Source organism: Chiloscyllium plagiosum, unplaced genomic scaffold (genome assembly GCF_037043375.1).
Source record: "Chiloscyllium plagiosum isolate Xiang-an unplaced genomic scaffold, Cpla_swu_hap1 HiC_scaffold_6, whole genome shotgun sequence".
Classification (NCBI taxonomy): domain Eukaryota; kingdom Metazoa; phylum Chordata; class Chondrichthyes; order Orectolobiformes; family Hemiscylliidae; genus Chiloscyllium; species Chiloscyllium plagiosum.
The window spans coordinates 1513491-1527440 of NW_028270144.1; the positions used below are offsets into that span (position 1 = coordinate 1513491).

Below are 13950 nucleotides of genomic sequence, written 5' to 3' on the forward strand. Positions count from 1 at the left end.
CCCCACCGAACTCATCTCCGCATACCTTGACACCGTCCTGTCCCCCTTAGTCCAAGAACTCCCCACCTACGTTCGGGACACCACCCATGCCCTCCACCTGCTCCATGATTTTCGCTTCCCAGGTCCCCAACGCCTTATTTTCACCATGGACATCCAGTCCCTGTACACCTCCATCCCCCATCACGAAGGACTCAAAGCCCTCCGCTTCTTTCTTTCCCGCCGTACCGACCAGAACCCTTCCACTGACACCCTCCTTCAACTGACTGAACTGGTCCTCACCCTGAACAACTTCTCTTTCCAATCCTCCCACTTCCTCCAAACGAAAGGAGTAGCCATGGGCACCCGCATGGGCCCCAGCTATGCCTGCCTCTTCGTAGGGTATGTGGAACAATCCATCTTCCGCAACTACACTGGCCCCACCCCCCACCTTTTCCTCCGCTACATCGATGACTGTATCGGCGCCGCCTCGTGCTCCCACGAGGAGGTTGAACAGTTCATCCACTTCACCAACACCTTCCACCCCGACCTCAAATTCACCTGGACAGTCTCAGATTCCTCCCTCCCCTTCCTCGACCTTTCTATCTCTATCTCAGGCGACTGAATCAACACGGACATCTACTACAAACCGACCGACTCCCACAGCTACCTGGACTACACCTCCTCCCATCCTGCCCCCTGTAAAAACGCCATCCCATTCTCCCAATTCCTTCGACTCCGCCGCATCTGCTCCCAGGAGGACCAGTTCCAAAAACGCACAACCCAGATGGCCTCCTTCTTCAAGGACCGCAATTTCCCCCCCGACGTGGTCGACGATGCCCTCCACCGCATCTCTTCCACTTCCCGCTCCTCCGCCCGTGAGCCCCGCCCCTCCAACCACCACCAGGACAGAACCCCACTGGTCCTCACCTACCACCCCACCAATCTCCATGTACAGCGCATCATCCGCCGTCATTTCCGCTACCTCCAAACGGATCCCACCACCAAGGATATATTTCCCTCCCTTCCCCTATCAGCATTCCGTAAAGACCACTCCCTCCGTGACTCTCTCGTCAGATCCACACCCCCCACCAACCCAACCTCCACTCCCGGCACCTTCCCCTGCAACCGCAGGAGGTGCAAGACTTGCGCCCACACCTCCCCCCTCACCTCCCTCCAAGGCCCCAAAGGAAACTTCCATATCCGCCACAGATTCACCTGCACCTCCACACACATCATCTATTGCATCCTCTGCACCCGATGTGGCCTCCTCTATATTGGGGAGACAGGCCACCTACTTGCGGAGCGTTTCAGAGAACACCTCTGGGACACCCGGACCAACCAACCCAACCACCCTGTAGCTCAACATTTCAATTCCCCCTCCCACTCCACCAAGGATATGCAGGTCTTTGGACTCCTCCATCGTCAGACCACAACAAAACGACGGTTGGAGGAAGAACGCCTCATCTTCCGCCTAGGAACCCTCCAACCACAAGGGATGAACTCGGATTTCACCAGTTTCCTCATTTCCCCTCCCCCCACCCTGTCTCAGTCAAATCCATCGAATTCAGCACCGCCTTCCTAACCTGCAATCTTCTTCCCGACCTCTCCGCCCCCACCCCAGTCTGACCTATCACCCTCACCTTGACCTCTTTCCACCTATCACATTTCCGACGCCCCTACCCCAAGTCCCTCCTCCCTACTTTTTATTTTAGCCTGCTGGACAAACTTTCCTCATTCCTGAAGAAGGGCTTATGCCCGAAACGTCGATTCTCCTGTTCCCTGGATGCTGCCTGACCTGCTGCGCTTTTCCAGCAACACATTTTCATCACTCAAATTTACTAAGGAGCCAAAAGCTACCAGATCCAAACTGAAAAGTGACAAATTGACTTCAGATTACCCTGGAAAGGGAACGTGTCTCAAAAAACAAACATAAAAACAGTTTAAGCAAATCCTTTTCCACTGCTACTATTCAAAGGTTGCATGAGTGGTAACAGTTATTGCCATAAATCCTGAAAGATGGTCTGCTTAGACACAATTGAGCAACATCATGTATGAATTGAAATGAAGCCTGATGTCAGGTACATAGTGACTAACTGAATGAATCAAACAGCATGTTCTTTGGTTGTTTGTAACAGGCAGAGTACAAATTATACTCAACCAGCCCAGCTCACAAAACCCAAAATAAAACAACATTTCTGTTAGATGGGATTCCATGACTGGCTGAACAATCCCAACCACACTAATAGCTTCACCAATAAGCAACTGAAGCAAACCGATTGAGATTGTAAGAATAATAGAAGTCGCTGGAGAAATTCAGCAAGTCTGACAGCATCTGTGGAGATAGAAGACAGAAGTAATGTTTCAGATCCAGCGACCCTTCTTCAGAACAGTTCCAGTTCAATTAACTCTACCTTTTCCTCACAGATGCTTTCAGATTTACTGATTTTGTTTCAGATTTTCAGCATCTGCACTTCTTTATTTTAGTTTTGAGCTTGTGACAATGTTTATTTACGCTTGCTTGAACCAGCATGCATTTTTACACAAGGACCTCATCTCTACAAACAAAAGGAACATGTTCAAGCCTTGTGCTGTTTTTGAATTATCGAGGAGCATGGAAGCCTTTTCCTTCCTGTTTCCTTCTCTATGGACTGCCTTGGCCAGTCAGAGTTGGCTTAATAATGAATCAACACCCTTTATTCCTGTTGTATAAACTATGGAGAGCATTTCAAATGTAGAATTCTTGCATTTGTCCTGATGAATGAAATATGAAAAGATTCACAAAGATGTCTTTCTTTTCAAAATTGTTCAATTTCTGAATGACAATAAGACTGTTCACTTTCACACATTTAATCATAAAATATTATTTTTGGCTGTTTCTGATTCATGTTCAGTTCAATATTTGGAACAGTTGCATATTTATATGTGTTTATTGCTTGAGACATGTACACTGAATGGCAGATCTTCCACTTCACTTTGATTATATGCATCTTTTCCAAAACCTCTACACCATAAAACGATCATTGGGTAGAGTCATTACTAATCCATTACCTTTTCCATTTCTGCATTTTCTTGATATTGTCCTTTTCTACATCTCAAAAGGCTGGTTAGCGTTTTTTTCAATCTCAGTAGAAGGTAGAAGAAGGACTTTGGGCTTGGCACCAAGTTAAATGGCACTGCCAGTGTTCGCCCCTCTTCAAAATAGGAAATCCACAGTTTGGCTCTGGCAAACTTCCATTCTACATCGGCATCATTCTACAGAGCCAGGAAAATGGAAAGTTAATGATAGAATAAACCACTGACTCCTAACAGTGTAACCTATGGGCGTGTCTCTCTTCGAGGAGAAAGTGAGGTCTGCAGATGCTGGAGATCAGAGCTGGAAATGTGTTGCTGGAAAAGCACAGCACGTCAGGCAGCATCTAGGGAACTGGAGAATCGACGTTTCGGGCATAAGCCTGAAGAAGGGCTTATGCCCGAAACGTCGATTCTCCTGTTCCCTGGATGCTGCCTGACCTGCTGCGCTTTTCCAGCAACACATTTCCAGCGTGTCTCTCTTCAGCAATTTAAATACAGAAATGTGACATCAAGAAGTTAGCACTGAGAAACTGACATTCTTGTATAGTTACCAGTTCATATAAATGGTCTTTATTTTTGCTAATAGGTCATTTCCTATCTTCAAAGGCAATAATAATTACAGTCTACTGTAACATTCACGATTTGGAGATGCCGGTGTTGGACTGGGGTGTACAAAGTTAAAAATCACACAACATCAGGTTATAGTCCAACAGATTTATTTGGAATCACTAGCTTTCAGAGCACTGCTCCTTTATCAGGTGCTCCACAACCACCTGATGAAGGAGTGTCGCTCCAAAAGCTAGTGTGCTTCCAATTAAACCTGTTAGACTATAACCTGGTGGTGTGTGATTTGTTACATTCACAGTTGCCATGTCTGGATTTCAATAGAAGATATATAAAAAGAATATGTGACACTCCTCTTCATTATGGTCTTTTCACAGAAATAATTAATCTTCTCATTCCCTTTCCTCATGCCCTCTAACTTGGAGTACCTTTGATACTTTCTTTCTCACCTTTTGGTTCAGCTCTCATCCTGCACTGTAAAAAAACTACTCTAAATTTACACTAGTTACACTTTCTAGCACGTTGCCCATAGCCTTAAATGTTAGGCTGTTTCAAGTGCTCATCCATGTACTTGATAAAGTTTGTGAGAGTTCTTACCTCAACTCCGCTCACCGGCAGTGCATTGTAGACCTCCCACTACCCTCTGGGTAAAAACTCTTTTTCTCAAATCCCTCAAAACCTTCTGCCTTTCACTTTAAAATTATGTCCCTGTACTGACCCTTCAACTAAGGGGAACAGCTGCTTTCTATTCACCTTGTCCATGCCCCTCATAATCAGGTCTCCCCTCAACCTTCTCTGCTGCAAAGAAAACAGCCCAAGCTCCTGCAGCTTCCTTCATCGTTGAAATGTTCCATCCCATGCAGCATCCTGGTGAATCTCCTCTGCACTCTGACCGGTGCAGTCACATCCTTCCTATAGTGTGGGGACCAGACCTGCACACAGTATTCCAGCTGTGGCCTAATCAAAGTTTTGTACAACTCCTCCCTGTTTTTATAATCTCTGCATGACTGATTAAGGCATGTGTCCTGTATGCCTTCCTAATTCCGCTATTAACTTGCCCTATCACCTTTAGGGATCTGTGGAAAAGCTTCCCCAGATCCCTGTGTTCCTTAGATCTTCCTAGTGTCCTGCCATTCATTGGTACTGAATGCCCTGCTATAGGTGACAGAGATGATAGCCCAACTGGGAGCCTATGAACAGGAGAGATTATGGCAGTGTTGAAAAGGAGGGAAATGGACTCAAAATAGATGGAGCACAGAATGAGACCATTTAGCCAATTGTGTCTGTACAAATGGCTGCAATTTACTTTTTTTCTGACTTGTTTAGTTCCTAAGATGGATTTCGTTTCTTGCATTTCACCAAATATTGAATGGAGTCAATCTGAAGGAGTCACTCAGAGCGCTAACACATTCTGTCCTACAACTGTCTGCTGCTTGTCTCATTATGTCTGCACCGTGACTGGGCAGCACGGTGGCTCAGTGCTGCCTCACAGCGCCAGGGTCCCAGGTTCAATCCCAGCCTCGGGTGATTGTCTGTGTGAAGTTTGCACATTCTCCCTGTGGCTGCGTGAGTTTCCTTCGGGTGTTTCGGTTTCCTCCCATAATCTAAAGGTGTGCAGGTCAGGTGAATTGCCCATCATGTCCAGGGATGTGTAGGTTAGATGCATTAGTCAGGGATAAATGTAGACTAATAGGGTAGGGGGGATGGGTCTGGATGGGTTACTGTTTGGAGGGTTGGTGTGGACGTGTTGGGCCAAATGGCCTGTTTCTACACTGTAGGGATTCTATGTGACACTGGCATCATGGCTTTGCTGTCATGACCTCCTGAAGAGGCGACTGTGTGGAGTTTGCACGTTCTCCCCATGTCTGCGTGGGTTTGCTCTGGTTTCCTCCCACAGTCCAAAGATGTGCAGGTCAGGTGAATTGGCCATGATAAATTACCCATAGTGTTAGGTAAGGGGTAAATGTAGGGGTATGGGTGGGTTGCGCTTCGGCGGGTCTGTCATCACAGCTGTTATTATCTCTCTGTGTCAACAGGGCACTCAGTCCTTTCCATCACAGCAAGGTGACAATCCATGGGAAGGAGCAAATGGATAATGTAGATATCAAACTGTGACAAGGGATCACCTTTATGGAATATGTAATGGCACAGATAATCGTAAATGTGAGGCTTTATGAAGTGATTTCAAAGAGTTAAAGTCTAGATTAAAAACAGTACTTCCAAAATGTGAATCATTATGTTAGGAAAGAAACAGGAGAATAGTTGACAAGCAGCTAGAATATTGGTATAGAGAGGAAGGTTCTTAGCAAACTGGGGTCACTTATTATTGCAGCATCATAGTAATAGAAGCAGGAGTAGGCCATTTGGCCCATCAAGCGTGCTGTGCCATTCATTAAGATCTTGGCTGATCTATCAATCGTCTCAGCTCCTCTTACCTGCATTATCCCCATAATCCTTAATTTCCCTACGATGCAAAAACCCATCCGACTGTGTCTTGAATAGATTTAATGAAGCTGCTGCTACTGCTTCCTTGGGCAGAGAATTCCATAGATTCCTCCTCATCCTGTCCTAAATCTACTCCCCCTAATGTTGAGGCCATGTTCCTGAGAGTTAGCCTCACCCACCAGTGGGAACAACATCTTTATCTATCCCTTTCATAATTTTATGTGTTTTTATAAGATACCCTCTCATTCTTCGAAATTCTAGCGAGTACAGTCCCAAGCGGCTCAACCTCCCCTCATCTCCAGAAACAACCTGGTGAACCTCCTCTGCAGGACTCGGGTAGGAAGTACTTCATTCGGTTAATCGAATTCCGGATAATTAAATGCCAGATAACATAGTTTAGCCGAACATCAGGACCTGCGATCTTGCCGGATAATTCGATATTCGGATAATCAAATGCCAGATAATTGAGATTCCTCTGTATATCCTTCCTCAAGTAAGGAGATCAGAACTGTGCCCAATACTCCAGATGCTGCCTCGCTAACACCTTGTCCAATTGCAATAGAACCTCTCTGCTTTTAAATTCAATTCCTCGTGCAATGAAAACCAATATTCCGTTGGCCTTCCTGATTTCCTGTTGCAAACGCAAATCTACTTTTAGGAGTGTTCATATATGAATCACTAAGTCCCAGTGCACAACAACATGCTGCAATCTTTCATCATCTAAGTAATACTCTGACCTACTATTTTTACTTCCAAAGTGGATAACCTGACATTTACCAACATATTACTCCCATCTGCCAAACCCTTGCAAACTCACTTAACTGATCTAAACCTCTGTGCAGACCCACCACATCCTCTGCACAGTTTGTCGTTCCACTCAATTTAGTGTTATCAGCAAACTTGGATACGTTGCAATTAGTCTCCTCTTCCAAATTTTTGTTTTATATAGCCCAACGCAGATTCCTGCAGCACTCCGCTCACCACTGATCTCCAACCAGAGAAACACCCATTTATCCAAACTCTCTACTTTTGATTGGTTAACCAGTCCCTTATCCATGCTAGTACATTCCCCACAACTCCACGCATTCTTATCTAATTAGAGGAGTCTTTTATATGGCACTATATGGACTGCCTTCTGGAAATCCAAGTATACAACATTCACCTGTTCCCCTCCAAACACCGCGCTTGGTACATCCTCAAAGAACTCCAGTAGTTTCTTAAATGTGACTTTCCCTTTCTGAATCGATGCTGCCTCTGCCTGATGGAACCCTTTACACCCAGATGTCTTATTACTACATTTTTAAATGATAGTTTTGAGCATTTTCCTGACTACAGATGTTAATCTAACTGGCCTAGAGGTACTGCTTTTGCTGACACCCTTTTTTAAAAACAGCAGCGTGACGTTCATTGTCTTCCAGTCCAGTGGGACCTGGCCAGAGTCCAGTGAATTTTGGTAAATTACCACTAACACGTCTACTATAACTTCTGCTTCCTTTCAGCACCCTGGGATGCATTCCATCAGGACCAGGGAACTTATCGGCCTCTTGACCCTCAAGTTTGCTCAACACTACCCGTTTAGTGATAACAATTGAATTGAGGTCCTCACCCCACCCCACCCCTGCCCCCCAATCATATCCTTATCATTATTCTTTGAAATGTTAGACACATCTTCCACTGTGAAGACTAATACAGAATAATTATTCAAGGCCTCAGCCATTTCAGCATTACCCAATGTTAATTCCCCTTTCTCATCCTGCAAAGTACCTACGTCCTGGATGTAGGTTTGCTTGCTGAGCTGGAAAGTTCACTTTCAAATGTTTCATCACCATACTATGAAACAAAATCAAGGAAACCTTCAAGACCATCAATAAAACTCTTACTGGCATAAAATTCACTAAAGAGGTGGTAAAAAAACAACAAACTGCCATTCCTAGATGTCACAGTTGAGCGAACAGCCAATGGGGAACTTCAAACCAGCGTCTACAGGAAAACAATACATACGGACCAAATACTGAACTCCAGAAGCAATCGTCCCAACATCCACAAATGAAGCTGCATTAGAACACTATTTCAAAAAGCCACCACACACTGCAGCACAGAGAAACTACACAGAGCAGAGGAAAATCCCTATATAGTGTATTCAAAAAGAACAATCCGCTGATTTCTTAGCAAGCAGACAAAACTCATCCAGGAACCCTCGCCACTCTCCCCTACATCAAAGACATCTCAGAAATGACTGCCAGATTACTCAGACCTCTTGGCATCATGGTAGCCCACAAACCCACCAACAAACTAAAACAGCAGCTAATGAACTTGAAAGACCCGATACAGACAACAAACAAAACTAATATCATTTACAAAATACCCTGCAAGAACTGTAACAAACACTACATTGGACAAGCAGGCAGAAACCTAGCCACCAGGATACATGAACTCCAACTAGCCACAAAAAGACATGACCTCTCTCACTAGTATCTTTACATACAGATGAGGAAGGACACCACTTCGACTGGGACAAGCCAAACAGAGACACACATGAGAATTCTGAGAAGCATGGCATTCCAACCGGAACTCTATCAACAAACAAATCGGGTTAGACCCCATTCTACCACCCCCGAGAAAAAGAACAGGAAATGACATAATCATAGGAAATAATGTCACCACAGGAAATGACATCACCAACCCAAGGAAACCTAAACACATAAATAGAAAGTGGGTCATGCAACCAGTGCTTCATCTGGAGGTTCACTGATGATGTTACCTAGTATGGTGACAAGATTTCTGAAAATGAACCTTCCAGCTCAGCGAACAAACCTACATCCAGAACCTCAACCTGAGCTACAAATCTGCTCAAAACTCACTAAGGAGAAAGTGAGGACTGCAGATGCTGGAGATCAGAGTTGAAAAGTGTGGTGCTGGAAAAGCGCAGCAGGTCAGGCAGCATCCGAGGAGCAGGAGAATCCTGAAGAAGGGCTTATGCCTGAAACATCGATTCTCTTGCTCCTCAGATGCTGCCTGGCCTGCTGCGCTTTTCCAGCACCACACTTTTCAACTCAAAACTCACTAATACCTACATCCACTTTAGCCATCCTTTTCTATTTTATGTATTTATAAAAACTTATCATATCTGTTTTTTATGTTCTGTGCTAGCTTGCATTCATAATCTATTTTTCCTTTATTTATTACTTACTTCATGGTTCTTTGTTGCTTTTTAAACTTTTCCTAATCTTCCTGTTTCCCACTACTCTTGACTACTTTGTAAGCCTGAGCTTTTATCTGGCTGCCTTTCTTTATTTCCTTGGTTATCCAAGGCTGGTTCTTCCTACCCTTGCTATCTTTGTTTTTGACCGGAATATACTTTTCCTTGAGCACTGTGAAAAGTCTCTTTTGTTCCACCATATAATTTGAATTCCCAGTCTAACTTAGCCAACTCTTCCCTCATCCCATTACAGTCGCCCTTGTTTAGGACTAACACCCAGATTTTAGATGAAACTATTTCATCCCCATTTGTTCCTGCCATTGAATCATACTGTGATCACTCTTTCCAAGAGGATCTTTAACTACGAGATCATTAATTTTACCTGTCTCATTGCACAGAACCAGATCTAAGACTGCACACTCCCTTGTAGGTTCAGTAACATACTGTTCAAGAAAGTTATCACGGATGAGTTCTATGAACGTCTCTTCAAGACTGCCTCTACCAACTTGATTCAGCCAATCAATGTGCTTGTTAAAGTCCCCCATGACTACTACCATTCCATTCTTACATGCGTCAGATATTTCTTGATTGATCGCCTGTGCCACTGTAGAAATATTACTGGGTGGCCTACAAACTATTCCCACCAGTGACTTCTTCCCCTTACTGTTTCTGGTCTCCACCAAAATGGATTCAACATTTTGCTCTTTCGATCCTATTTCGTCTCTCCCTAAAGTCCTAATCTCATCCTTAATTAAGAGCACGAAGCCACCTCCCTTGCTTGCTTGCCTATCCTTCCTAATTACCTAATACCCTTGGATATTCAATTCCCAGTCATCACCACCCTGCAACCACATTTCTGTAATGACAATGAAATCATACCCCAATGTACTGATTTGCACAAGAAATTCATCAACTTTGTTTCAAATACTCTGGGCATTCAGATAAAGTGCCCTTATACTTACTGCCCATGTAGAACCTAGCCATCTCCTTGTCTTTTGTATAAGATTCTGTCACCCAATTTTACTTTTCTCTTTTCTAACTTTTGCTCTGGTCTCTGCATTGCTTCTGCCCTTCTTCCTGGACTCCCATCCTCCTGCCAATTTATTCTACCTTTCCTCACAGCGTCCCGGCTTGCTGCATCTCCCTTTACACCAAAAAGGCTGTACTGTACGAATTGTGTCTTTCTATTCTTTTATTGTTAAAGGAAGGGTCAAGGCAATATTGTCAATAAACACAATCTATCAAGCAGTGGAAACAAACAATGAGTATTAAAGTACATCAAGTGATGTAAGACTCGGATTTAAATTTTAATCTACCTAGTAGCAGTATTGTAGTGAGGGAATATGTTCACACAGGATCAGAAATACAACCAGCAATAGGACAGTTTAATTTTCACATAGACTGTGTCAAGGAAAACAGCTCATGGATAAAGACAATGAGCATCTAGAATATTTTAGGACTGCTTCCTAGAACAAAGTATTTTAGAATAATAAGGCTACACTAGAATGAGTAATTAGTAACAAACAAAAGTTAATTAAATCAGACATCAAGGGATCTCTCTACAAACAGAAATTTTAATAAAATTGATTTAATATTTGACTTGAGAAAGAGATGACAGTTACAAACCAAAGTTTAAAATTTTAGAAAGGGGAATTTTGAAAGTCTGAGAATACTTTGTGTATTAAAATAAGTAGGCCAGCACCAATATTGCAAAGCATTATGATTGCATGCTCTGCAGTAAGCATTTCAAACGTAACAGTTACAATAGCAAAGGAGATCATTCAGCCCATTAAAGCTGTGCCACTGTTAAGCCTTTGAAGTTTTTTTGATTGTTGATCAACACAAACATTATAAATTCCCGTCTTATACTTTAATGTTCACAGTAATTCATAATTTCAGAATTAGTATTTTTCATTCCTCACAGCATTGTATACTAATGACCTGTTTTAAATATTAAAGCTAAATCTATTAAAAATAAATTAGAATTTCACCTCAATCTCCTGAAAAGAGCTATTAATCATCGCAATCAGCATATTTAAGAGGACAATGACCATTGTCACATGGTATACACCATACAAAACATAGCCAATGTTCTCAATAAATTTGTGACTATAATTGATGACCACAGACTTGACTTCTGATAATCCAAATATCGCCCAAAACAAAGTTTTAAAGCTTTCTTCAACACTGAAAAACAGAAAGAAATATTAAAAAGAGTGAAACCAGTTTGCATTTTGATATCGCTTTGAAAACTTAAATTTAATAAAATCTACAACAGTGCAAGCACAATATTATTTACAAAAACAAAATCACAGAGTCCCTACAATGTGGAAGCAGACCTTTCAGTCCACACTGATCCCTCCGAAGAACATTTTACCCAGGCCCATTCCCCTGCCCTATCCCTGTAACCTTGCATTTCCCATGCCTAATCCATGCAGCCTGCACATTCCTTGACATTATGGGCAATTTAGCTTTGCCAATCCACCCAACCTGCACATCTTTGGTCTGTGGGAGGTAACCATAGCACCCAGAGAAAACCCATGGAGACATGGGGAGAATGTGTAAACTCTACACAAACAGTCTCCCAAAGGTGGAATTGAACTCAGTTCCTGGTGCTGTGAGGCAGCAGTGCTAACCACTGAGCCACCGTGACAGGCTGTGGAATGTGGATAGGATGAAGAGTGGAGGATAGAACAAGAGGAATGTTCTAGGATAGAAGGAAGATATAAGAGATTAAATGATAAAATTAATAATGGTGCAAAGCAAAAGTGCAAAGGAGAAAGTGAGGAAACAAAACATAAGTTGAGAGATTATATAAATATTTTGGAAGAATTACAGTCTGAACGCAATGGGAGTGATGCAATCTGAAATTGTTGAGCTCAGTGTGAAGTTTGGAAGACCTGCAAGTGCCTAATCTAAACATGAAGTGTTGTTCCTCAAGTCTATGTTAGATTTCACAGGAGGTAGAAGTTACATGAGAAGGAGGGCTGGACTTGAAGAGACACATTATAGAGGTTATAGATTCAGAGAGGATTTCTGATCAGAGATCAGCTTCCTTTTAACTATTTGGACATCGTCTATGACCCACCTAAAAAACAAGACAAGCATTGCTTCACAATCTTTGAAACCTACCACCAAGTTTTATTGGAACATTGTAAGAAGCTGAAGACAGAGAGGTCAGAGGGGAAGTGGGATGAAGCATTAAAATAGCAGGCATCTGATAACTTGAAGTCACTGCTTTGATCTCTCCAGAAGAGAGAAAACTGCATTGTAATCAGCAAATGCACACACTATTATGGTGAAAACACAAGCGAATCACTGCTGCACTTCAGAGTGTTTGTCTGGAGAGTGCAAAAGGATAAGAAAAAGTGCAGGCATCCATCTGCAGACCTTACAGCTGCAGTATTTGCTCAGGGAAATATCGAGGGAAGGGAAAGGGATGTTTGAGATGATTGAAGAGTAGGTCAAAGTGTTGGCAAATGGAATGGCCACCTCTGAATGTGGAAAGGAGGACAAGATAGATTTGATGATATCCTTCAGCTGGAAGTAGCTAATTTACAAAGGAGGCTGACGGGGTGAAGAATAAGAACGGATGGAATGTTCTCTTCATTGTGGGAAAAAGGGGAGAGAAGTGTTTGAAATGGAATGAACATGGAATCTGAGTGTGGATGGAGAACAGTGGAAGAAATATTGTTCAAGAAATGGTGAACATCTCACAATTATCTCAAAGCAAGGATGGATCTGAAATGTAGGCGGTGGTGGATACTGCAGATGCTGGAGAGTAGATTCAAGATTAGAGTGGTGCTGGAAAAGCACAGCAGGTCAGGCAGCATTGGAGGAGCAGGAAAATCAATATTTCAGGCAAAAGCCTGAAACGTTGCCCAAAATGTTGATTTTTCTGCTCCTCGGATGCTGCCTGACTTGCTGTGCTTTTCCAGCACCACTCTAATCTGGATCTGAAATGTGATAAGTTGAATTTCAGTTGACATGGAATTTGTCAGTTGTTGAGAATAGAGATGTTTCAAAATATCTGATCAAAGATGATGAGGGAAACAGAAAGCAATGAAGATGGGAAGGGAAAAGAGGATAAGGAAAACTGGCCAGGGTGAAGAAGAGACTGTCCCAAAGTGAGTATTCTGGGAAGAGAAGTGTCTCTGAACTAAACAATAATTTCAAAGTCAATGATTACAAATGCTGAGAACCTGAAATAAGAACAGAAGGTGGATGAAATAATCAGTATGCCAGAATTATTACATTAATATATGAAAACAAACAGTTACTTGCCATTAGTGGGAGTGGGCAGCTTTATGTTTAATATATAAATAGAGAAACATACAAGTGGGCCATTTCTCCCTTAAAGTATTTCACATTCCATCATACTTTGCTTCCTTCTAATTTGAAGAAGTTTGACTCTCTTCTTAATGATTTTATCATATTCTAACTGAAATGATCTGCTGACATCATCTGGTATTTTTCACATGTTCCCCAGTTCAAAAAAAAAGAAACACTTCAGCTCATTTTCTGCCTGTGTTTGGTCAGTGTGTTTTTGTAACCTGCTGCCACTCCCTTTTCCTCGTTGTTTTGGTTGATCCTAGGAACTCACTTCATTAAATACTAATGACCGACTTTTTTTTAACCTGGTTTCTACATTATCTTTTTACGGATGTTGACAGATTTATCAGTTATTACCA

General features: G+C 42.6%; 1 protein-coding gene across 2 annotated transcripts in view; it reads right to left on the reverse strand.

The window, feature by feature from the left end:
• The window catches only part of LOC122553908 (short transient receptor potential channel 6-like), a 138569-nt gene that overhangs the window by 33313 nt on the left and 91306 nt on the right, over window positions 1-13950 (reverse strand). For both annotated transcript variants that reach the window (XM_043698415.2, XM_043698412.2), the window contains 2 exons: window positions 11251-11446; window positions 3028-3231 (listed from right to left, as the gene is read on the reverse strand). In XM_043698415.2, coding sequence (XP_043554350.2) covers window positions 3028-3231; window positions 11251-11446 — 400 coding nt within the window. The remainder of the gene's footprint in view (window positions 1-3027; window positions 3232-11250; window positions 11447-13950) is intronic.